Source organism: Perissodus microlepis, chromosome 2, assembly GCF_051167445.1.
Source record: "Perissodus microlepis isolate ML-2025 ecotype Zambia chromosome 2, ASM5116744v1, whole genome shotgun sequence".
Lineage (NCBI taxonomy): Eukaryota > Metazoa > Chordata > Actinopteri > Cichliformes > Cichlidae > Perissodus > Perissodus microlepis.
This window is the reverse complement of record NC_140462.1, coordinates 31,837,203-31,861,219: the sequence shown is the minus strand read 5'-3', so window position 1 is coordinate 31,861,219 and position 24,017 is coordinate 31,837,203. Positions and strand designations below refer to the sequence as shown.

Sequence of the window (24,017 nt, the reverse complement as noted above, 5' to 3'; positions counted from 1 at the left end):
GAAATTACATGTATGCTTTTTGGCTTTGCTAGTAATAATGCACCTATGACTGGCTTACAGAAAGGAGCAACCACACCTGTGTAAAAAGATTAACCACAACTGTTATTCACAAGTTATGATTTGTTGCCCATGACGCTGTAAAACAGATTACAGACCTAGGTATTGATCAACTTTGACTCCAAAAATGTCCTGATGATCTCAGTAAATTTAACAGCGTTGCCTTATTCTCTGTTCAGAGAATTGCGTATGTGGGTAAAATAAAGCTGCAGATGACCCTTTGCAGAAAAACAGAAAACTCCATGATTAAAGCAGATTGTTGTCTGCTTTAATGATTCTGACATGGAAAACTCTATTGTTACAAAATATTTCTCAATTTTTAGCATTTTGTGCTGTTAAAGTTTGAGATCTGTCATGGAAACTCAAAAGAAACTGCAAACACCCGATGAGCTTGTTCGAAATGGTTTATTCACATGTCGCAACATGGAGAGAGCGCGCTGGTCAAATGCCAAAGTCATCTCTGAAGATGGGCCGCCACCCTATAAGACATATATAACATATATATAAGACATATACATAAGACACTATAGTGTCTTATGTATGAACAAAAAAAGCACAGAGACAAAGAAATTCCACAGCACATCACGCAGGTCTATACCTCCCAGTTCAGCTCATCCTTGAAACCTTCCTATATTCTTGGGAATGCTGGGATTATTACTGTTATCATTATTATTGTTATTATGTTTAAATTTGGAAATTCTTTATTTAAAGTTCATAATAAAGATGTAGTTGTGGTTGTATATATATTTGAGCCTCTATGTAGATGTTTAACTTGTGTGTATTAGAAAAAAATCAAAAATCAATGAAAATTTGTGCACTCAACTCTAGATTTTTTATTGTAATGTAGAATGCAAGATATACATTCATGTTTTCTATGGCTAAGTTCTTTCTAGTTGATATTTAAACATATTAACACTCCAATAAATGCATCAGAGAACAACTAAGAATCCTTCCGTTATGATGACCTCTACCTTGTGAGCTACTTTTTAATGTGTCTTAATTTACAGTGAGATAGTTTGGGTTAAAGTTAGAAATCCATTTCCTTGTGTAAATGTTTTCTGTTTTCTAAAAATTGGTGCTCACCTGATTTTGTGGGAGAGCTGGTGCTCTATTAAAACTTCAGTGGGACATGCTGATACACAATAAGAAAACAAAATATTTATTAAGACAATTTATTGCAAGACTGCAGCAAAATGGTGAAAATTCCTACATGGTTACATATGATGTAATAAAAGTATTATTTACAGTTCACTGTTGCAGAGTTCTTTATTCTAGTACAAATATTAACACACTCCACTGGTATATATATATGAACATATTTAAATTCCCATTTGGTAGACATCCTGACTTCTTATGTGATTTTAGTAATGTCCATTTTCAATCCCGTACATAGTTTTTGATGTGCTTGTGCAATAATGTAAATGAGATAAAAGACAGAGTAAAACAACAGCCATTCATGACCAAACTGCTGCTGTATTAAACACTGACAAAAACATGAACAGAACAACATACCAAGGAGTGATACGTAGACCTAATTCAGCCCAAAAGCCTTGGCAGCCATGTAGATTTGCTGCCTCTTTGCTGCCTTTGTGTTGTTTTTTGTACATCTGTCAGCTTTCATCACGGTAAAGACAACACCAGAAAACATCAACGTATCCATATTCTAGGATAATAGAGTAAATAAAAATATTATAAATATCAAAACACATAGAAAGAAAATTCACAATTACAATCAAATTTATAGCATTAAGAACTTTACCTGTTGTATTTTTTGATAGCTGAAGTTGTTCTGCAGGACAGCAGCTTGAATGGTAAATGGTCTGTATTTGTATAGCACTTTACACTACAGTCAGTCATCCACCCATTCACACACACATTCACACACTGGTGATGGCAGCTACATTGTAGCCACAGCTGCCCTGGGGCGCACTGACAGAGGCGACAGCCTGGATCTTGTTCTTGCAATTCAACCAACTCCTCGGGACCTGCAGGACCTTCTGCCTGTGCATAACAGCAGTGGGGACAGGCCATCTCCTTGGTAATTCCAGCACTTGATGGTAACCTGTTCTATTAGCTTGAAGTTAGTCTTTAGTGTTGTTCGCCACATCCATCACACAAGGCTAAAAACGAAAGGTGACGGGGCTTTTTAAACTGTGGCCCCCAGATTTTGGAACTCTCTCCCTTTGAGCTTGAGATCTGTGGACTCAGTCGTCTCTTTTAAACAACAACTAAAAACTCGTCTTTTTCAACTTGCTTTTGGTTAATTTATGTTTTCATGTTTTAGCTTGTGGTGGCAGATTCCTTTTCTCATATATTAATCACATATTTAATTATATCACATTACTTACAGTAATATCACTTTCTCACTTTACCATAGTAAGAGCACTCCTGCCACTACTTTACATGCATGTGGAAAGTTAACACAGTGAAGCCATTGTAATGGGAGACATTAAACAGATAGTGAGGCTCCTTCTGCTTATCAGGGATGTAAATCCTTAGGTGAAGGCTAAGCAGAAAACAAGGTCATAATTCTCTCTGTGCGGGAGGAGGTGTAGCGTATATGAGATGTAAGGGCGGTGGCCACAATTCAGAGATGGTCCTGGTGTTTCACTGGGATGCTCTCTCCACATTGCAATGCGTTTATTAAACCCACTTCAAATCAAGCTCACTGGGTGTGTTGCAGGTTATTGTTAAAATTTCCATAACAAGCTTCAGTGAAGCACTTTGAGATTTTTATCTTTATAGGTGCTATATAAATAAAATTTTACTTACTTTTTTACTTACTTATCCCAATTGAGCTCCTGATGAAGGCTCTCAGGGTCCTGTTGAACTTGTATAGTTCTAGGTATTCAGGTGTGGGGTATTGAGTCATAGGCTTATTGTAGTCAATCCAGGCAGTCCACAGGTTGGTCAGTCTGGTCTTGCAGTCTCGGGCGACAGCTCTGTCTACCAGTAGCTGGTGTTTCACTCCTCTGGTATTCCTGCCAATTCCTTTCTGTGCCCCACTCATGTACTGAGCCATGTGGCTGTTCCTCTAAGGCCCTATGATGCCTGACAGGAGCTTCCATGTGGTACTGAGGCAGGTTACTGACCAGTAGTTGGATGGGACCAGTCCCTTCTGTGGGTCCTTGGAAAGTTTCCAAGTTTCCTCAGGTAAAATGTAGATTGACAGTAAATTGACAAACTTTACTTTTATGGTTTGCTTGGTCTCTGACTGCTGGCTCACTTACTTACCTAAAAGTCGAATGGGAATCAGCCTTTAGCTTTCATGCCCTGTTTTTGTTAAACAAGCCTCCCGATTCAAGAGACAGACTTCACTTATCCTATTTACTCACTATGTAAGTATTTAAACGACATTTTGCATTTAATCATTAGTTATTATTAAACTATCGCTCTCTTCCACAGTATCTTCTTTATTCTGTCTTTAGATGAAAGTATATCTAGTTCTGCTGAAGGTTTCTTCTGTTAAAGGGAGTTTTCCCTTCCTACTGTCACCAAGTGCTTGCTCAAAAAGGGAAGATTGATTTTTGGGGTTATCTCTCTATTATTGTAGGGTCTTCATGTTACAAAACAAAGTGCCTCAGGTTGAATGTTATTGTAATTTGGTGCTAAATAAATACAAATGAATTGAATTGATTGGTCAGCTATCTCTTAAACACAACAGACTGGTAGAGTGTTGCATCATTACAGGCATCTCAGACTTGGAAGTACTAGAGCCCAGTTAACAACAAACCTTCCCAGCAGGAATCAGTGGGCACTTGTTGAAGCCAGAAAGCCCACATAAAATATAAATTAAAAAGAAAAATATTCCCATGATCTCTGAACTGGAAACCTCTGACAATTTGACTATGGCTAAAAATTATGTCCTTAAAAGTTATGGATATAATTATAAACAGAACAATTAACAAAAAGCACCACTTGTGTAGCCCAAGACCTACCAGCAACTAACATGTTCATAGTGCCATTTAGAAAGTGATTAACAACATATTTAGTACATTTGTACATGTAAGATATGAGTTCATTGTTTGAGAGTGTGGTAGTCGAGATTTTATCGTTTTTATATTAATTCCATATTTTATGTTTATTTAGACAGTTTTTATTTGTTAAGTATTTTGCGTGACTTCATCGAAAGTAAAGACTATTTTTGCTTTATAAAGCATTTAAAAAAGAAACTGAAATGTAATGAAATGACACAGACAATGCACAGAGACATAAAAAACATATAAATATTCATCCCCCGATGCAAACATAAACTGGACCCAAACGCAGACAATGGAGATGAATGTGGATCTTTATCAAAAACGAGCCTTTATTCTTGACTGCACAAAAAGCTACAAAACAAAAGGTGGCGGAGGAACTGAGGAAAAACAAACAAAAATCTAAACCGGGAAAAGCTAAATTAAAGAACATGAGGAACATAGAAAATATTACCAAAAACCTGAAACTGGAAACGCGGAACCTAAGACATGGAAACCTTGAGGAGGAAATGCAGGATGAAACACGGGGGATGACAAACAGGAGAAAACGCAGACAATCTGACAGAGGCAAGCGCACACTATATATTACACACAGGGAAGTGAGGAAATGGCAGACAGGCAGGGAACACAGCTCACACACAGCTCACAATAATGAGACGAGATGAGACCAGGTGGAAGCAAAACAGAATACACTGATGCACAGGACTCTCCGAAGTAAAACAGGAAAGGGGAACATAGAACCAAGAACACTAGACAAGTAACACAAGGGAGGCACAGAGAACAACTAAACACTGGAAATAATAACAAATAACTAATAAACTAACAAAATCAATGAATATTAATAAACATAAACTGGGAGTCACTAGACTCCGGACCCTCAAAGCAAGTCATATTCATCATAATACATGTCATTATTATTGTTATTATTATTGCTGTTGTTGTTGTTGTTGTTGTGATTATTAGCAGAGATGATGCATTGCAAGGCAGCCCGTGCAGCTGTTCATGATATAACACTAACATGCAAACTAAAATGGGCTAGGTAACCTAGCATAAAATCAAAGAAAGCTATAATTCACATTGAAATTTCCATTCAACTATTTAAGGTAGAAACAAACTACATTATCTAATCTTAAAAAAAGCAGCAAATATAAAGTCAAGCTCACCTAACAGGAAAGGCAAACAGACAACGCAATGCTACTGCAGTAACAAACAACATGGCTGCAAGGCTCAGTCCAGCTAAACTCACCAACACAGTTGATCCTGACTCTCACATTCCTGAATTTATACTGTCAGTCTGCACAAGTGTTTTCTCACACTACAGTTATCTCCAACAAAAACAATTTGTTTTTACAAAAAAGCTTCTAATTCAGCAGCACTCAACTTAATTTCTCTTACAAAGGTCAGAAAGCTACCTATGGAGTGAGCGGGACTCAGGTTTCCTCTCCAAAAGGAGTGTGAATCCACTGATTAAGTAAATCACATAGTAGTTTGAGGATTTTTTTTGTTTTTGTTTTTTCTTTTGCAAAATTTAAAGTTGATGTGTTGATTTTTCTTTTCGTTGATATTTTTTCCTAATTTTCTTTTATTTTCTGTGTTTTTGTTTTTTCAAGAAAACACACAAAACTCAACTTTGGTATTGAAATCAGGATTTAACTTGAGAGTAGACACTGTCCTCAGCAAAGTCTCTTTTCCTTGTGCTTCTCGATTTTCTTTCACTGAAGTTCAGTGCAACATAGTTTACATGGCCATCAGTTTCAGCCTGTGTAATAAAGATATGCAATAATAACAACCAGTTGAAATAATAATAATGAGCTTTTCAGTCATATTGTAATTGAATAACAAGCATTTTCATTACTTACTGGTTGGTGTGAGGTGTCAATTTGGTCTTCCGATATAGCATTTTCTATCCATAAAGATGAATTCAATTATTATGACAAATACAAAATAGTAAAATGCATTTGATGTGGCAACTATTTCAAAATGTATTGCCTAACATATAAATATATAACACAAAACATTTTTATATGTATTCATATTCATATATAAACAATGGAAATGCTACTTGAATAACAGGACAATCTTAGCTTTGGAAATCATCATACAACACTTACCTTTATTTTGTATTCTTTGTTTGCAGATGAGGAAAACATTTCCAGTGACAGAAATTACCAAACACACTGTTATTAAGGCCAGTTGAATAAATGCCGACTGTGTTTTTTGCACTACAAAACAAACAACCAGAAAGATATATCAAATTTTCCAAAAAAAGTCACACATATGCTGCCAACATACCTTGAGTATAACTTCCAGTAGTAAACAAAAAATCATACCAGCTTTCAGATCGGTTCCATTTCCAAATAATATCTCCCCACATGTGGCCACAGCACAATAGTAAGTCCCTTCATCAGAGGAGCTGATGTTCTTAGAGAAGCGATAAACACAGCTATTCTGAAGGTCAGATGGTTTTTCACATTCATTACTTCTCTTTCTGCCAGTGTAGATGATGCTAGGATGAGATTTGTCTGAACCAGCTCTGAACCAGAACACATCACGATCCCGTGCATATGTGTTGTTGTCAGAGTCAGAGAAAACTGAACACTGGAGAGCTGTTGTGTCTGCTGGATTGACTGGATCTGATACAGCTGGCCACTGAACGACAGTATAGTTTGATGCCCTCTGAGTGTTTCCTGTTTAATAAAAAAATATAAAGACAATCGTCAAAACATGCTCCAACACACTAATACATTTTTTGAAAGTATGCCAGTTTATTACCTTTTACTAACAAATATGTCCCACTCCATTCAGGATTAAGCCATTCAATGATTCCACAGTGATAGATTCCTTCATCCTCTTGGACTGTCTTCAAAATGGTCAGATTGCTAAATGTTTTTGTATTACATGCGTCATATCTTGATCTAAATATTTCTTGACCATACTGAGGTGGTGTAGTTCCATACAGTGTTGAAATCAGTTTGAGCTCATCCCCGATACTCTGCTTGTACCAGTGGACTTCCAAAGTGCTGAGCTCTTTATTGCTGGGTAAAGCACATGTTAACGTTGCTGGTTCACCAAGCTGAACGATTTTCATTGGAACCAGAGAATCTGAATTAAGAGAATACAGAAAAAAATGATGTGAAAATGTTCAAATGCAAAATAATTCATTTTATTTTCAACGCATATTTTCTATTTGACATGTAATTTATCTTCATAGAATAGTTGTGGAGAAAATTAAAGAGCACTTACATCCTTGATGAAGAAAGAGCAAAGTAATCCATAGCACCATCATCATGACACTGCTCGTTGTTGAGAACATGGTCTTTCAGTGAGTGAAGGAGGCAAGATGATCATGTTAGGTAAGGCTGTAAAATGATTCTGATTGGTTAACACATATAGATTCAAAAGTACCCTTCATGTCACACTGGTCCCCACCTGGGCTCTGTAAAACATTTCACCTCTCTTTGATATTCTGTTGTAATTATCCATTTGGTTAATTTTTACTTCTCTCTTGGTGGTTATTAGTTATTCTATTCCTTCCTTTTCTTTTCATCTGAAGGACAGTCACCACTTCTGTTTGTGGTATGTAGTGCAAGAAATAACACAAAAACATTACATATTGAATTTCTGATGAAATTTCACATCTTGACTTGGAGAAAAGCTGGCGCACAGGATGAAGCGAAGCCTTTTGCCCAACTAATGTGCAACTTTATTTATTTATATGTTTTTGCATTTTTCATAACAAACCAATCAGCACTTGCATTAAATGTCACCCATGTTAACCCCATGGTGGAGCTAGAGGTAAAGACAGAATAATGTTACCTCCAAGACCTTAGCTGGTTTACACTGTTTAACTTTCTCAATCAAAATGGCATGTCTTCTTTAGATCAGCTGGCTGTATGAAGAATATCAAAACCTCTATACAAAGATATGGTATAGACCTAAGTTATGAAATCAAATCATTATGTTCTAAGACAGTTTTTCTTTATTATTCTGAGCAAACTCTGCACAGCATGGACTGATTTCATGTCCCCTATTTCAGATTGCAGATTTCAAGATCAACAATTGTACACTGCTCAAAAACTTCAGAGAGGCACTTTGAAAACATATCAGACCTCAATGGGAAAAAAGTCCTGAGGCATCTCCAACCAGATCAGGATCAGGGCATCACTGAGCTCCTGAGCAGTCTGAGGTGCAACCTGCTGGTGTCAGATGGACTGAAACATAATGTCCCAGAGTTGTTCTAATGAATATAGATGACTTGAACATTGGGCCCATTCAAGTCCTTTATCCTCCAGGACTTGCCTGCATACTCTTGCAACATGAGGCCATGTACTCTCATACACCAGGAGGAACCCACAACCCACTGCACCAGAATAGAGTCTGTCAGTGGATCCAAGGACATCTAATGGCAGTAAGGGTTTCCTATCACTTTGAGGTCTGTGAATTTTTCCACGGATTTCCTTCTTCAGACCACCAGTGACCCACCAACAAACTGGTCATGCTAAATGATATTACAGGAATATTTTCCATGGCTTCTACAGACCCTTTCCATCTCTTACATGTGCTCAGGGTGAACCTGCTCTCACATGTAAGAAGCACAGGTCACCAGTGGTGGATCCTGTTCGTCCTTGCACAAAGGAGTAGATACCAGTCCTGCTGATGGATAAGGACTTTCTATAACCCTGCCCAGCTCTCCTAGATTAACTGCCTGTCTCCTAGAATCAATTTAATTCAATTCGGTTCAATTCAGTTTTATTTATACAGCGCCAAATCACAACAGTCGCCCCAAGGCACTTGATAGTGTAAGGTAAAGACCCTACAATAATACATACAGAGAAAAACCCAACAATCATATGACCCCCTATGAGCAAGCACTTTGGCGACAGTGGGAAGGAAAAACTCCCTTTTAACAGGAAGAAACCCCCTGCAGAACCAGGCTCAGGGAGGGGCGGGGCCATCTGCTGTGACCGGTTAGGTTGAGAGAGGAAGACAGGATAAAGACATGCTGTGGAAGAGAGACAGAGATTAATAACGAGCCAGCATCAATATTCTTGAGACTGTGCTGGGAGATACAGCAATCATATGTGATGTGCTATTCTTGAGGAGTTGGACTACCTGTGTAATACCTGTAGTGTCCAGTAGCAATTGAAAAATTGTGTTATCAGTTATAATTGATTTGATGCAGTACGCTGATTGAAAGGTGTTTCTTTGTTGTTGTTTTTTGTTTGTTTTTGGTTTTTTTTTAGCAATGTATGTAGGTAAAAATTATTTGAATGTGGAGAAAACTGTTTATTGAATGGATAAAGCTTCTAGAAGGTCTTTGCAAAAGCCCATTCTTAAATCTATTGAAAATTTGTAGACAGTGAAAAGTCATGACAGTGCAAGGAAACCAGTCAATTTAAGTCCGCGCTACCAATTCTGCCAAGAGGAGTGATCCAGTATCCATTCAGAGTACCCAAAAGCATCTGGGGGCATGAAACCAAATATCATTGGAGGTGTATGCATATATCAAAGCCTATTTATAAACGTTTAACTCTGTGTAGATAGAAGAAAATGCACATACATTAAAACTTACAAACCCTATTATTCTAGGTATTTTTGTATTTATGCTATGTAATCATTCTACCTTGGTAAAAGAACAGTTAAAAGAAATCATTAAAAGCTCCAAATTGGCATGACATTTGTGCCTATGATGAGTGTAAATGCATCCAGAACGGTATCTCACCTAAATAAACTGTTTCTATGCAGTTCTCATTATACATCCCTATCGAAAGTTTAAGACCACTTGAAGAATGGCAAAAAATTTGTATTTTGCAAGGTTAAATCTTAACAAAGTTCCAAGTAGAGCTTGGAACAACATGTGACAAGAAGAAATGGTAGAGAGACAAAATATTTGTTTAGAGCATGCAATATATTGAGAACAATGCTTAAAATGAAACAGGCTGTTTTACAGCTGACCTAAAGTTTAGGACCAAATCTGTGCAGAAATGTGGATTCATTGTCATTTTCTGTCAAGTAGTCACACTGTCATGACGTTCTGATGGCAAAGGCAAAAAAATGTTTCATTTTTGAACATGTTCAGGTTATTAAACTGCATAAGCAGGGTCTCTTGCAGCACGCAATCACTGCTGAGGTGGGATGTAGTAAGACAGTGCTGGTGAGATTTTTTGGGGTCGGAGGATCCCATTGGTTGTCATCAAGACACTGGATGATCCTGAACCCAAATTAAGGTTTTTACTGGTGCCAACTGCAGCCCCATAACCATCAGATGGCATCTGAGACTGAAGGGCTTCAAAAATAAAAAATGTATTCAAAGGCCTCATCTCGTTGAACAGCACAAAGCTCACCTTTTGGATTTTTCAAGAGAGCACCAAACATGGGACAGTAAAAGGTGAAAGAAGGTTTTATTCTCTAATGAGAAAAAAACTTGATGTTTCCGATAGTTTCCAATGTTACTGGTATGACAAGCATATCCCACCTGAGATGTTTTCTACAACCCACAGTGGAGGGGGCGCAATAATGGTCTGAGGTGCTTTTTCCTTCTGTGGAACAATGGAGCTTCAGGAGGTGCAGGGGCATCAAACGGCCGATGGCTATGTCCAGATGTTGCCGAGAGCATCCCTCATGACTGAGGGCCCCCGTCTGTGTGGTAACGGCTGGGTTTTTCAACAGGACAACGCTACATTACACAATGCCTGCAGGATAAGGATCTTCTTCCAGAAGAATAACATCACTGTTTTGGCCGGTCCTACATGTTGCCCTGATCTAATTGAAAACCTTTGGGGATGGATGGCAAGGAAAGTTTAAAAAAAAGATGAACAACAGTTCCAGACAGTAGATGCCCTTTGTAGATGCCACTTGGAGAAATGTTCCCACTCACCTCATGGAAACACTTGCATCAAGCATGCTGCAACAAATTTTTGAAGTGATTTTCAGAGGAGCCTTAATGTAGGTTTAAATCAAAGGTAAATAAAAAAAAAAAAATCAATCAACTGAAGTTCAAAATACAAATTTATGTGTGTCTTTTTTTAAAAAAAAAAAATGCCTGTCCACATTTATCATCACACTGGATTTTAATGTTCCATCAACTGTCAAATTTACACTCAAATTAGTGGGAGCAAAGCCTATTCTAGTCTATTAATATGTTCTCTGAGATGAAAACCAACAGACTAATCATTCTTCTAATCTGTGTTTTTTTTAGCTACAGTTCCATTTGTATAAAGTAAATGAAGCACAAACACACAAACGGCTTCTCTAACATTAATAAGGTATAACTCATAAAGGTTTGCATATATATAGTATAAATTATTTACCGCAGTTTAAAACGAACCACTGAAAAAAAATGGCTGTGCCCAGATTGCTTACATATCAAACAGATGCGGGATAATAAAATAATTTCTCTACTTTAACATGAAAGAAGACACACTATTAGCAAAACCACCCAAAATCTAAAAAACTGACCAGTTCTTTTCCCTGTAGTATCTTGCCCTAAACATAAAAAAGAACCCAAAATACTGAATGAAATAGTTTTTAATCAACGAAAGCAAGGAAACAGGTTTATACAGATAGAAAATTCAGGGATTTCAAAAATGTGACAAGACTTTGTTTTAGTTTGAGAGCCCAAACTTGTCAGCGATGAGGCAAATAAACTGCTCACGTTAGTATTTAATCAAGGCAGCAAAATAACAAGACCTGTCACAAATAATAAGATCTGCAATCATGTTTCAGATTCAATTTAATTTTCAATGGGCTCTTCACCACTGATATCAGCATCAGCTTTTAACTTGAGAGTAGACACTGTCCTCTGTAATGTCTCTCTTCCTTCTTCCTCTTGTTTTCCTTTCAGAGAAATTCAGTGCAGCATAGTTTAGCTGGTCATCGGCTTCAATCTGTTAATTAAATATTAGAAGAAAAATATTGATGCTGAGCTTTCCAGGTAGACAATATTTTAAGTAAATAACTTTTATTTTCATCACTTACTGGTTGGTTGAACTTGTGAGTTTGTGATTCTGATACAGCACTTTCTTTTCCTAAAGATAAATAAAATTATTAAAACAAATATATAATAGTGAAGTGCACTTTTTTATTTTAGATTGCATGATCCTTAATAAAAATCCTGCTGATAAGAATGTATTATTCAAAAAAATAAGTTGGTACACTAAGCAGCGACAGACACTCATTGTAAGCAGGTTTATTAACAATGGTGTGATTGACTCCTGATGATTTTACAGAATAACTTATTATATAATTTTGTACCTAAAATCCATGAATGATTGGTCTTTCCATTATTTAAGTCTAATGAGATCATTTATGACTTTTAAACAATTGTAATGTTTTATAACACTTACCTTGAAATGGTTTACATACTCTTGAGTTGAATATGAGGAACACATTTCCAATGACCGAAATAGCCAAACAAACTATTAATATTAGCATTTGAGTGAATACTGATTGTGCCGGTTGCACTACAAAAACACAAAGAAAAAGTTTTAGCACTCAAATCGGTATAAAAATATCTTGTTTGTTGTTTAGAACAGTTAATGAAAAATCATACCAAGTTTCAATGCAGTTCCATTTCCAAATAATATCTCCCCACATGTGTCCACAGCACAGTAGTAAGTCCCAGCATCAGAGGAGCTGACATTCTTAGAGAAGCGATAAAGACAACTCTTCTGAGTCTCTGATCGATTCTCACATTCATCATGTGTATTTCCATGAGTATAGATGATGTTTGGATGAGATTTATTTGATCCGGCTCTGAACCAAAAGACACTAAGATCTTCTGAACATGTTGCTTTGTCAAAGACAGAGATGATCGAACATTGCAGAGTCAATGATTCTCCTGGATGGAGTGGGTCTAATACTGTAGGCCACTGAACAACAGTATAGTTTGATGTCATCTGAGTATTTCCTGTGTATTACAAAAGACACAGAGATGCTTTAAAGCTTATAGTAGAAACTTTAAAGTTTGTAAAAGTAGCTCAGTCTTACCTTTTACTGACAAATACGTCTCACTCCACTGAATGGGATACATCCACTCAGCTATTCCACAGTGATAGATTCCCTCATCCTCTTGGACTGTCTTCAGAACGGTCAGGTTGCAAACATTATTAGCATTTTCCACATTAAATCTCTTTCTAGAAAATTCAGGACTATATTCAGGTGGTGCTGATTTGGACAATGTCACAATTAATTTAAGACCATCTCCAGCACTCTGCTTGTACCAGTGGACTGTTATACTGCCGAATTCTTTAATGGGTAAAGCACATGTTAAGGTTGCTGCTTCACCGAGCTGAACGGTTTTTACTGGGACCAGAGAATCTGAAGAAAAAGAAAACACAGAAAAATAAAATGTTGTAAGATGTGGAAAATTTTTAATGCAAAATTATATTTATTTGGTTTCTGTTCCTGCAGGTCACAATATAAATCATCATGACAAGTTTTTCACTAAGAATAATTTTGGACAAAAGAAGAAAAAAGTACTTACATCCTTGATGAAGAAAGAACATTGTAATCCACATCACAATCATCTTTACACTGGTCTATGTTAAGGACTTTTTTGGTATTTCAGTGAAAAGGAGGTGAGATGATTACAATAAGTCAGACTGTAATGTGCACCTGATTGGTTAACTCTGAAAAGATTCAAATCTACACTTCCTGTCACATTTACCTCCTCCTGGGCATAGTAAAAAAACGGCCACCTCTCTTTTATCTAGTGTTAAAGTAATCCTTTTTTAGCTATTGTTTTGTACAATTTCGTCTATCCCTGGATATTTATTATTTTTGTCAGTGAATCTTAAGCATGTGTGCCATATAGTCTTAGAAATATATTAGTTCATCATGGTTTGCATTTCAGAGGAAATTTCCTGGTTGGCTGTTTTGCTGGCAATGACAGTTTACTCCTGAGAAGCACTGAAGAACTGACTAAACCAATATCCCCTCCTTAAAGAAGATGGTATAACCTCTTCAAAATCAGAACTGCCATATTTGCAGCAAAATTCATTGCGAATCAACCAACATTACTGAAGTAGTTTAATAACGATCCCACATGTTAACCCCATGGTGGAGCTAGAGGTAAATCCAGAAACTTATACTGCAGCATTTTACTGACTAAATCAAAATAGAAAGCTTTTCTTTGCATCAGCTGGATTGAGAAAACCTACAACCTCAGATAATAATTATGAAATCAAGCCTTTATTTGTAAATGCAGGCATCTTTATCTGCCTCGTTGAAAACTCATTGTTTTATGCATCATTAACCCTTTAAGACCTACCATAGAACCAAGTCCGTCAGAGCTTATATTATATTTTTACATGCTGTAGTGCCATTTTTGGGAGCATTTCAAGTTGATATACATCAATACAACCATTATAGCCCAAATTTTAATAATATGTATGCATTAAGTGCATAGTAATTACATAAATTGCAAAAAAGTGCAATAAACTACAAAAAAATTTAAATCGTTTTCGTTTTTTTAACATATATTTCTAGTTAGAGAAATTTAAGAGGCTTATCCCTCAAAACTGTAAATACAAAAAAGTTGCACAAAATAGTTTCCAACCACAGGAAATTTATTTTGAATGTCTTCATAGTTTTATTTTTGAAATACACCAATTTTTATATACTGCAGGAAAAACAAAAAAAAATATTATAATGCAAATTTGCAAAAAAAGCAGCATGTGCATCAAAATAAACTATTTCCAGCAGTGCAATATGAGTCCTAAGCATCCCAGAAACGACACAGAACTTTTAAAAACACCAGTATAGGCTCATGAGGCCCTGATGGTAAAAAAAAACTACATTTCCGCAAAATGACGTCACTTCCAGTTTTGGGCAGGTAATGGCGGACATGCGATAGTTCGCGCTGATGGACGTAGGAAGTGTTTTTTTGAAACGGAGCGTCCCCGCTCCAACCGGCTTTAAAGGGTTAAAAGTTTCTTCTGGGCAATATGAATCAACTAAATGCCCCCTATTCCAGTCAAGAACAGGTAATACAGATCAATGAAACACATTTCAAAAGTATTTCAACACAAAGTAGCAAGAGAAAAATTATGAAGATAAGATGATCATGTCAATAAAATCTATTTTTACCTTGATGCCTTCTCATTACCTGCTTTCAATTTTGCAATACATTCATTTTTACGATGTTTTTTATTTAAAGGGCTTCAGAAGATGTGATTTTAATCATACATTATATAGCATTTTATTCTATACACTTAAAGTATTTCATTTGCCTCATATTCACAGTCAATTTAGAATTACCAATTCAACTAACTTGGATGTCTTTTGATTGCGGAGTACTTGGAGGAAGCCCATGCACGCAAAGAGAGATCATGGATACACCACACAGAAAGGCCTCAGCAAGGACTTGAACTATAAGCCATCTTGCTGTGAGGAAACACTGCTAACCAATCCATCAGTGGACCAACTATTTCCAACTTGTGTGCTCCAAAGAGCTCTTAAAGTATAAACTCTCAATGGTCATGATAATTTGCATGATTATGATTAAGGAATTGACCTCCCAGCCCAAAGCAGTTGTTTTTTAGCCAAATCAAAGCTAAGTCAGTTATATTAATCACATATTCTCCGGAATAAATATCAATAAATGAAACATTTTTCCAAGTTTGTGTTGTGTTATCCCTGACATGATTCTGGATCTTTGACCAATTAGCAGATATCACCTGGTTCATGTTCCTATATTATATTCTCTGGCCTTCTTAGATTTAGTTTTGCTTCTAAAATCTGTTTATAGTTGTAATTTGCTTGTAATCCTAATTTTACTTTGCACTGTCTCTCCTGTGTTCCCTGTGACTCGTTAAGTCTCTGTCACCCTGTTAGTATTGATTCTGGTACCCATGTGTCCTTTGCCTTGTTCTTAGTTTACTCCATGCCTTGTTATTTAGATTTACTTCACCTGTGTATAGTTACAGTTGTGTGTCCTCTCTGCCCTCACCTCTTGTGTTTTTGTTACCTCAGTTTGTTTCAGTTCCTTATCGTGTCATTCGGAATAACAAGGCATCGAGTAACCATTTCATGTTTACTGTTTGTTTGCCCATGAGCTTCCCCCCCTCTTTGGATCTATGGCAGGGGTGTCAAACTCCAGGTATCCTGACTCTTTTACATGTGTCTCTGCTGCAACACACCTGAATAAAATTAGTAAGTAATTAGCAAAATCCTATAGAACGTGACTGCATAACCCTACTCAAGTAAATTTAAATAAATGTAAGTGTTGGGAAAAATGTGTATTCTTCTAGTAAATAAACTCTTCAAACTTGTTTAGTGAAATCTGCCTTTTGAGTCCACTCATCTGGCATCTGATGTGACAAAACTGCATTGTAACATTGTTTCTCAAATCAATACCAACCATATTTCTATAAGCAAAGTTATTGCTGACATAATGACATTTTTTTTTAATTAAAGGCTTTCTAAATTGTTATTTTAAAGATGCAGATGAGATTTAACAATAAATATTGTATAGAATTTGTCCAAATACAGAAAATATAGGAAAATAAGCACTAAAATGTGTGTTTTGGATTGTTCCTTTTAGAAATAAAATATCTTGGAAGCAAAACAACTCCAAATTTCAAAACTTACCACTTTATAAAATAATTTTTTTCTTGTACTTCATTGCATTAATTACAAAGAAAAAAATACAACTGACACCTCAAATAATTAAAATATATTTTTAATTACAAAAAGTAGGACAATCATTGAGTACAGTTTAAAATCAGGGATTCGAGAAATGCGACAAAACTAAATTTCCAGCTTTGAGAGTCAGTCAGTAATGAAGCAAATAAACTGTTAACAGTTAATATTTAATGAAGAGAAAAAAAAAACATGACTAAAGGGTCACAAATATAGAATCTATTTCAATATCAGATACCAGTTTCAATTTAAATTTCAGGAGATTGTCGTGGAAATTTTAAATAAACCCGCAAACACCTCGGTGAGCATGATTTAAAGTGAGTTTAATAACAATTTTTATTAATTGCAATATGGAGAGACACTGGTCAAATACCTAAGCAGTCTCTGACGATGGCTGCCGCCCTTACATCTTATATACAAACAGACAAAGACATTCCACAACTCCTACATGTTGCCCAATCTCACAGGCCTATACCTTCCCTTCAAAGAGAGAGGGAGAGAGAGAGGTAAAGAATTATTGCCTAGCCGTCACCTAGAGATTTACATCCCTGATTAGCAGGAGTCTCACTATCTGTTTAACGTCTCCCATGAACTTACAATGGCTCCACTCTGTGTGTGTGTATATATGTGTAATAGAGCATAAGGCCCACTTGTGGTGCACATTCATACAACTGGTGAAAATGTAACTCTACAATTACTAAAGTTATATGGTTAAAACATGTGATCAATACAAAAAAAAGCAATCTTCCACGACATTGTTACTGGCATCAGCGTTTAACTTGAGAGTAGACACTGTGTTCAGCACCCTCTCTCTTCCTTTTTCCTCTTGTTTTTCTTTCAGAGAAATTCAGTGCAGCGTAGTTTAGGTCATCATCAGCTTCTTCAGTCTGTGCCGTAGTTAAAAACAGTTATATAAAAAAAAAATTATATAATTGAGATAGAGTTAGATAGATAGTCTAAGGAGCTTGGAAAGAAAAGCGTCTGGAGTTCTTTGAGTTGCTTGAAGACGTTTCACCTCTCATCCGAGAAGCTTCTTCAGTTCTAAGGGTCAAATGGTGGAGAGTCCCAGATTTAAACCCAGTGGGAGTTTCCCCCACTGGGGGATGAGAGATGAAATGTCTTCAAGCAACTCAAAGAAGTCCAGACACTTTTATTTCCAAGCTCCTTAGACTACGATGACCTGGATGACTGAGAACCTTCACAGACAGTTAGATAGATAGAAAAACAATTGTCACATCTTTTAACACCAATAATTATTATTACTTACAAGTTGGTGCGAGGTTTCAGTTTGTATATCTGATAAAGCACCTTCATTTCCTAAGAATAAAAATAATAAATAAATAAATAGTGAAATGAACTTAACTGTGTCATTTGACTTAGAACCTAAAAATCTCATGCATAGAAATACATTGTTCTAATAAAATATATTAGATTGATTAATTACTAACCACTATAAACACCTCAATTATTGCAGATTCTATTCATCGTTCTTCTGTAGAACTTATGATATTGTATATAAAATGTATAAATGTTTTACTTTTTATAACGCTTACCTCTATGTGATTTACATACTTGTTGGTTGAAGATGAGGAACGCATTTCCAATCACAGAAACAGCCAAACAAACTATTAATATCGTGCTCTGAATGAATACTGACTCGGTTGATTCTACAAAAACAAACAAACAAAAAGTTCTCAAAAATTTTTCTCACTCATGCTGATTTTGTAAACAGAACTTCCAGTTTTTACATAGAAAATCATACCAAGTTCCAGTGTAGTTCCATTTCCAAATAATATCTCCCCACAGGTGGCCACAGCACAGTAGTAGGTCCCAGCATCAGAGGAGCTGACGTTCTTAGAGAACTGAAAAACACATCTATCCTGGGGGTCAGAACTTTTCTCACATTCATTACTTCTATTTGTGTCAGTGTAGATGATGTTGGGATGAGCTTGATTTGCTCCAGTTCTGAACCAGAGAATATTGAGACCTCCTGGACATGTCTTGTCAGAGTCAGAGAAGACTGAACACTGAAGAGTCATTGTGTCTCCTGAACGAACTGGGTTTGATTCTATCAGCAGCTGACTAACTGTATAGTTTGATGTCCTCTGAGTGTTTCCTGTGTAATAAAAAATGATTTTTTTTTCAAAACACGTTTAAAAACAATTTCAAACTTTGTAAAAGTATGTCAGTTTATTACCTTTTACCAACAAATACGTCCCACTCCATTCAACTCCAATCCTTTCTGTGTTTGCACAGTGATAGATTCCCTCATCGTCTTGATCTGCTTTCAAAATGGTCAGGCTGGCAAAATCATCACCTATGTCAAATTTCAAACTAGTAAATTCAGGACCAAAAGTAGGTTCTGTAGATTTGAATACTGTCACTATTAACTTCAGAGTTTCCCCAAAACTCTGCTTGTACCAGTGGACTCCTCTACTGCTGAGCTCTTTGGGTATAGCACATGTTATAGTCGCTGGTTCACCAAGCTGAACAGTTTTCACTGGAACTACAGCATCTGAATTAAGAGAAAGCAGAAAAATAAAATCTTGTTTGATATATGTTTAACTTGCACTACATGCAAGGTACATGTAGTGCAAGGTAACTTATAAGTGCAAAACTATTTTTACAGCAATTTAGATGCATCTATTTGACAAGTAAATTCTTAAGAACATTTTTAGACAAATTTAAAAAACCACTTACATCCTTGGTGAATTAAAAACAATGTAATCCATAAGATAATCATCTTGACAGTGCTTCTGTTGGAGACCTCACTGGTATTTCAGTGAGTGGAGGAGGCAAGATGGTTGTTTTAAGTCAGACGGTATCTGATTGGTTAACACACAATAGATTCAAAAGTACATTTCCTGTCGCAATTGCCTCATCCTGGGCTTTGCAAAACCTATCACCTCTCTTTCATCTTCTGTTGCAACTGTCCATTTTCCAAACAATAACACCGTTGCCTCTATTTGATTTTTATTCTTGTCCTTAAACCTTGAACACTCAAATAGGACTCAGTTCAGTCAGCACTGCTATTTGTGGCATGTAGTGCAAGGTACAGATATATATCATGTTTTGCATTTGAAAACAAAGTTTTAAGACTCATCATTCCCTGGGGAGAAAGAATGCTACCTCAAAATTCAAGAAGAGCTGAAGAGCAAAGCTGAACCAATGCCTCTTACACGCATGAGATGATTTAGCCTCTTGACAAAAAGAGATAATGAGTAAGTCGTGGGTCAAATTATATAGCAAACAACACAGCAGTTGTTGAGATACCCGTGTTGCAGAAAACACATGATAAAAAAATGAAATGACGAATGAAAAAAAAAACTTCACAAAGCAGCAATTCTGCAGGAATTTGTTAGTAGTCAACTATCTATCTTGTCACGTTCCTGGGTCTGACCCAGCGTTTTGAGTTTTAGTTTATTTGGATGATATGTTTGAGTTCCTTAGGGTAGCTAAGTTGTTTATTAGTTTCCCTTTGTGTTTTCTACCGCTGTATTTAAGTTTCCCTTTCCCTTTGCCCTTCATGTGTTTCATGCTGCGTGTCTTATGTTGTCAAGTTTATATTGTCTTGTCTGCGTCACATGTTTCCTGTTATATTTTGAAGGTCTGTGTCCTATGTCAGTGTAGTCAGCTTTGCTTCCTTTGTCTCGTTATGTCAGACTGGTGTCAGCTGTTTCCCCATGTGTTTCCACTTCCCCTGATCACCCTTGTGTGTATTTAGTCTTTGTGTTTCTGTTCATTCCTCGTCAGGTTGTCTGTTGTTCACGCCATGTTGTTTACACCAGGTTTCATGTCCAGGTTTTTTCATGTTGTTGTTTAGATTTCCCAGTTTAGGTTTGTGTTAATTTTGCTTCAGTTTGCCTTGCCTTTTGTTTGTACCTTTTACCAGCCTCATTAAATGGCTCGCTTTTTGTTAACATTCAAGTTTTGTTCCCTGTTCCTTGGGGTCTGCGTTTTGGGTCCTTCTCATCAATTCATACAGTCTGCCCTCGCCAGACTGTGACATATCTTCTCTGTCCAAAATGTGAACAATGGCATCCTCGAAAGAGTGACCTTTGTCCTTTAGATGCAGAGCATTGTCCTGTTGAGGTGGCTCTTGTCTCCCATCTCCAATCCAGTGTTTGAGATCCCTTGCAGGAAGGAGGAAAAATAAAGCAAATTTTGTGGTCATTGAGTGAAATCCAATTCAATTGTGCAGTTAGAAGACAGAAGGTGGCATTGCAGATAAAATAGCTATTATTACCTTGGAATTCCACAGTTAAACAGAAATGACTAAGAGACCACTATGAATGACTCAACCGTCAAATTCCTGCAGAGAGTAAGGTAAGTTCTGAAGATTCAGCTGAATGGGATGAACAAAATCCAGCCAATCAATACCTAAGTCCTGCCAGTCATCAAAAACATTGTTGAGACAATAAGCTGACCAAATAAAGAAATATAAGCAACTGATCTCAAGACAAGGAAGCTCCTTAACATGCATGGAGGGTTTCACCCCAAATAATGCACCCTAACGCTGAGGATTAATGACTGTCAGAAAGAAACACTATCTGAGATGATACAAGAAAGATCCATGAGTACATAAGAAAGTTGCTCACAACTGATCGTGTGCTAAGTGATACCTCAGGCTTCAGAAACCAACAAAAGAAGAGGCACATGAAAAAGGAACCGTTGTGGAAAGACAGAATCCTGCAAGACAACCAGCAAGTGGAAAAAAATGGATGACAAAGAAGATCGTACCAATGGCTGGACAAAGAAACTAATCTCTTCATACAAATCACGGCAGCACAGGAACAAGTTCTAGGAAAAAGATCTAAGTACTTTAAGCACAAGATCATTAGAGGCCCGGGTTTACCAGATGCAGGCTGTTCCCATGAGATAATCCAGCACATAACAACTGGGTGCAAGATGCTTGCAGGCAGACTATAGATTGAACACCATAACCAAGGGGCCAGCATAGTATAGAGGACCATTTGTGCAGAGCATGGCCTAGAAAATGGGATACACCCCAAAGGCGTTCAGAATGACCAAGCTGTGGGACTTCCAGAAACAGACAAACTTGTGAAAGCTAACCAGTGGGACATAATAGTGGTTGGCAAGCAGAGGAAAGGGCTATAGTGATCTATGTAGCAATATCAAATGATAGCAACATTAGAAAGGACCACATTAAGCTCAGGAAATACCAAGAGCTTCAAGAATAGTTAGAGAAATGTGGAAGTGAAGGCAACAGTGGTCTCCGTGTTAACTGGACCACTCGGTGCAGTGATGCTCAAACTGAGAGAGTGGCTCCAGTAGATTCCAGAAACAACATCTGAGTTCTTTTTCCAGATGAGCACAGTCCTGCAAACAGCTAAGATTCTGCATAGGGGCCTCAAGCTCCTAGGGTCAAGCTTGAAGGACAAAGATCATCCAGAGGGTGAGGGATTAACTTTCTACCACCATAATCATTATGAAAGTATAAAATGCTATCAATTTGGTTATTTTAATATCACACAGAAAAAGCAAAACAAGAACATACAAAGATAATAATATGTTAAGACCAGTGAACACTGAAGAGTCACTGAGTCTCCGAGAGTGACTATCTTCTCCTGAACAGCAGCATAGTTTAATGTCCTGGATTTTTCCAGTGTTGTAGAAAACTATTAACAAATGGTGTATCTTGTATTGACTCAGAACATTTTTGCTGAAATCAGCTTTGTGTAAACATTTGAAAAAAAAAAAAAGAAAGACAAAATCTACAGATCACAGATGTTTCTATCTGTACATCACCCATGAAGAGCGGCACATGTGTTTTCCACAGCTTTTCATTGAACTGTATAACCAGAATGTCAGTGATGCAATGATTCACAATCCATCACAATTCCCAATTTGTTATGTGTGAAGTACAGAAAGAAATAAAAAAGTGATACATTACCTTGTCACTGCTTGCCCAAATTGCACAAAATGCGGGCATGTCTATGCAGGATTATTATAGCTACATTATCATTAGAAACAATAGCCATGAAAAGAATAAAAATATGTTAACGTATCAGCATTTCACATTACTCTCTTGATGCATGTTCAATCATTCAGGTAAGAAAATCCCAGAAAGTTTCTGTTCATCTGGATGTAGCGTTTGCGGTGATAGAAACACTTTGTCACTCATCCAAGTGACTTTTTCAGACACTGAATGCAGAATTTTAACCAGTCTTAAAAACAGTACCTTTGTATAATGACTGGAACTAGCACCACTGAATGAACAATGGGCTGTGAGGTCAGGTTCATGATCGTTACAGTTTTTCTTGATTGCTTTGACCTGGATAAAGAAACTGGGAAACTGGGATCATCATCACTATCTCAGCAGAGCAGAAGACACCTCTTGCAAATTTGTTAACCTTTTCTCAATTGATAGACACAATTCTCCACCCCTTTGCAAAACAGTTAACACAGATGTCATTGTAGCAGTCCAAACCCCACTCTTATAGCTATAGTAATGAAACAGAAATCACTTGTTTCTGAGTATTAGAAACAACCGAGATCAGTATAAAATCACTGAAGCACCTTTATGTGTGTCAAAGCACCTTTGACACTCCTTTATACACTCCTTCAGTTAACAATCAGTCTGCAGGCCTTAAAAGGTGCCATATCTGTGTTGTTGATCAAGTTATCAAACATTGGCCTTTCACTTAGAGGGGCTGAACAAAGAGTACAACCTGTTCTAAACAGAAACACTTTTGCATCCATTAGAGAACAGGTAATGTTGCTGTACAGTATATACAGAAATATCTTCAGTGATATACTTTATGTAATTGTTTTCCAAATTCACATTAAAAGTACTCTTTATAGAATAGAGGTGGTAGAGGGGAATTTTCAGTGCTGAACAGGAGGCAGCCATTGTGAAAATGGTTGTGGCAAACAATGCCAAACGACTGCGTAAAGTCAGGGCAGCAGTGATCGCAGTTCAGGATATATTAAGGAACATCAACAACGTGAGCCTGACCACCACTGACCACATTCTAAGACACACCCATATGGCCACGAAGCAGCTCTATAGAGTTCGATTTCAAAGGAACTGTGGTGTTTTGAAGAAGGCCAGATGCCAATAGGTGGAGGTAAGGAAAATCCATACTGTAATAATGCCTTGTCACATCATACAGTTAAAGTCAACTGGAGTCCCTTTCATTGTAATTTTGCTTGAAGCTGCGGGGGCACATCATGTCTTCATTTATGTTCAGTCTCTGCAAAGTGAGGAAACATGGAAGGAACCTCATTGGGTACAAGGCAACTTTCACAGTTCCAGGACAGAGGGGTGCCAACATAACCATGTGTGCTGCCAATGAGGTTGTCCGATGCCATATCCCC

At 37.0% G+C, this 24,017-nt stretch overlaps 3 protein-coding genes across 3 annotated transcripts; all 3 read right to left on the bottom strand.

Moving 5' to 3' along the window:
- Nucleotides 1-5,676: 5,676 nt before the first annotated feature.
- LOC146392954 (uncharacterized) lies at nt 5,677-7,320 on the bottom strand. The gene is made up of 6 exons (XM_084938383.1): nt 7,278-7,320; nt 6,807-7,136; nt 6,365-6,721; nt 6,146-6,256; nt 5,894-5,937; nt 5,677-5,793 (listed from the first exon to the last, which is right to left on the bottom strand). Exons 1-6 carry the CDS (start codon nt 7,318-7,320, stop codon nt 5,677-5,679), a joined length of 1,002 nt encoding a protein of 333 aa, XP_084794509.1.
- Nucleotides 7,321-11,597: 4,277 nt separating this feature from the next.
- Nucleotides 11,598-13,561, bottom strand: LOC146392953 (immunoglobulin superfamily member 3-like). Its single transcript, XM_084907996.1, has 6 exons — nt 13,519-13,561; nt 13,023-13,352; nt 12,586-12,942; nt 12,380-12,496; nt 12,012-12,061; nt 11,598-11,920 (listed from the first exon to the last, which is right to left on the bottom strand). The coding sequence occupies exons 1-6, from the start codon at nt 13,559-13,561 to the stop codon at nt 11,804-11,806; spliced, it is 1,014 nt and encodes a 337-aa protein (XP_084764122.1). The 3' UTR covers nt 11,598-11,803.
- Nucleotides 13,562-17,435: 3,874 nt separating this feature from the next.
- Nucleotides 17,436-19,437, bottom strand: LOC146392952 (uncharacterized). The gene is made up of 6 exons (XM_084908036.1): nt 19,377-19,437; nt 18,874-19,191; nt 18,439-18,792; nt 18,230-18,343; nt 17,944-17,993; nt 17,436-17,563 (listed from the first exon to the last, which is right to left on the bottom strand). Exons 1-6 carry the CDS (start codon nt 19,417-19,419, stop codon nt 17,444-17,446), a joined length of 999 nt encoding a protein of 332 aa, XP_084764162.1. The 5' UTR covers nt 19,420-19,437; the 3' UTR covers nt 17,436-17,443.
- Nucleotides 19,438-24,017: the final 4,580 nt, after the last annotated feature.

What these genes read in the sequence shown, in the direction of transcription:
- LOC146392954 (XM_084938383.1), bottom strand. Translation starts at nt 7,320, where the DNA reads ATGATGGTGCTATGGATTACTTTGCTCTTTCTTCATCAAGGAT. An exon ending in GACATATTTGTTAGTAAAAG is followed by an intron (nt 6,722 to 6,806) that starts GTAATAAACTGG and finishes TTTATTAAACAG; the next exon opens with GAAACACTCAGAGGGCATCA. An exon ending in TTGACACCTCACACCAACCA is followed by an intron (nt 5,794 to 5,893) that starts GTAAGTAATGAA and finishes TTTATTACACAG; the next exon opens with GCTGAAACTGATGGCCATGT.
- LOC146392953 (XM_084907996.1), bottom strand. Translation starts at nt 13,561, where the DNA reads ATGATTGTGATGTGGATTACAATGTTCTTTCTTCATCAAGGAT. An exon ending in GTTCTTTCTTCATCAAGGAT is followed by an intron (nt 13,353 to 13,518) that starts GTAAGTACTTTT and finishes CTTTTTCTTCAG; the next exon opens with ATTCTCTGGTCCCAGTAAAA. An exon ending in TGGAACTGCATTGAAACTTG is followed by an intron (nt 12,497 to 12,585) that starts GTATGATTTTTC and finishes GTGTTTTTGTAG; the next exon opens with TGCAACCGGCACAATCAGTA.
- LOC146392952 (XM_084908036.1), bottom strand. Translation starts at nt 19,419, where the DNA reads ATGATTATCTTATGGATTACATTGTTTTTAATTCACCAAGGAT. An exon ending in GTTTTTAATTCACCAAGGAT is followed by an intron (nt 19,192 to 19,376) that starts GTAAGTGGTTTT and finishes CTCTTAATTCAG; the next exon opens with ATGCTGTAGTTCCAGTGAAA. An exon ending in CTGAAACCTCGCACCAACTT is followed by an intron (nt 17,564 to 17,943) that starts GTAAGTAATAAT and finishes ACTACGGCACAG; the next exon opens with ACTGAAGAAGCTGATGATGA.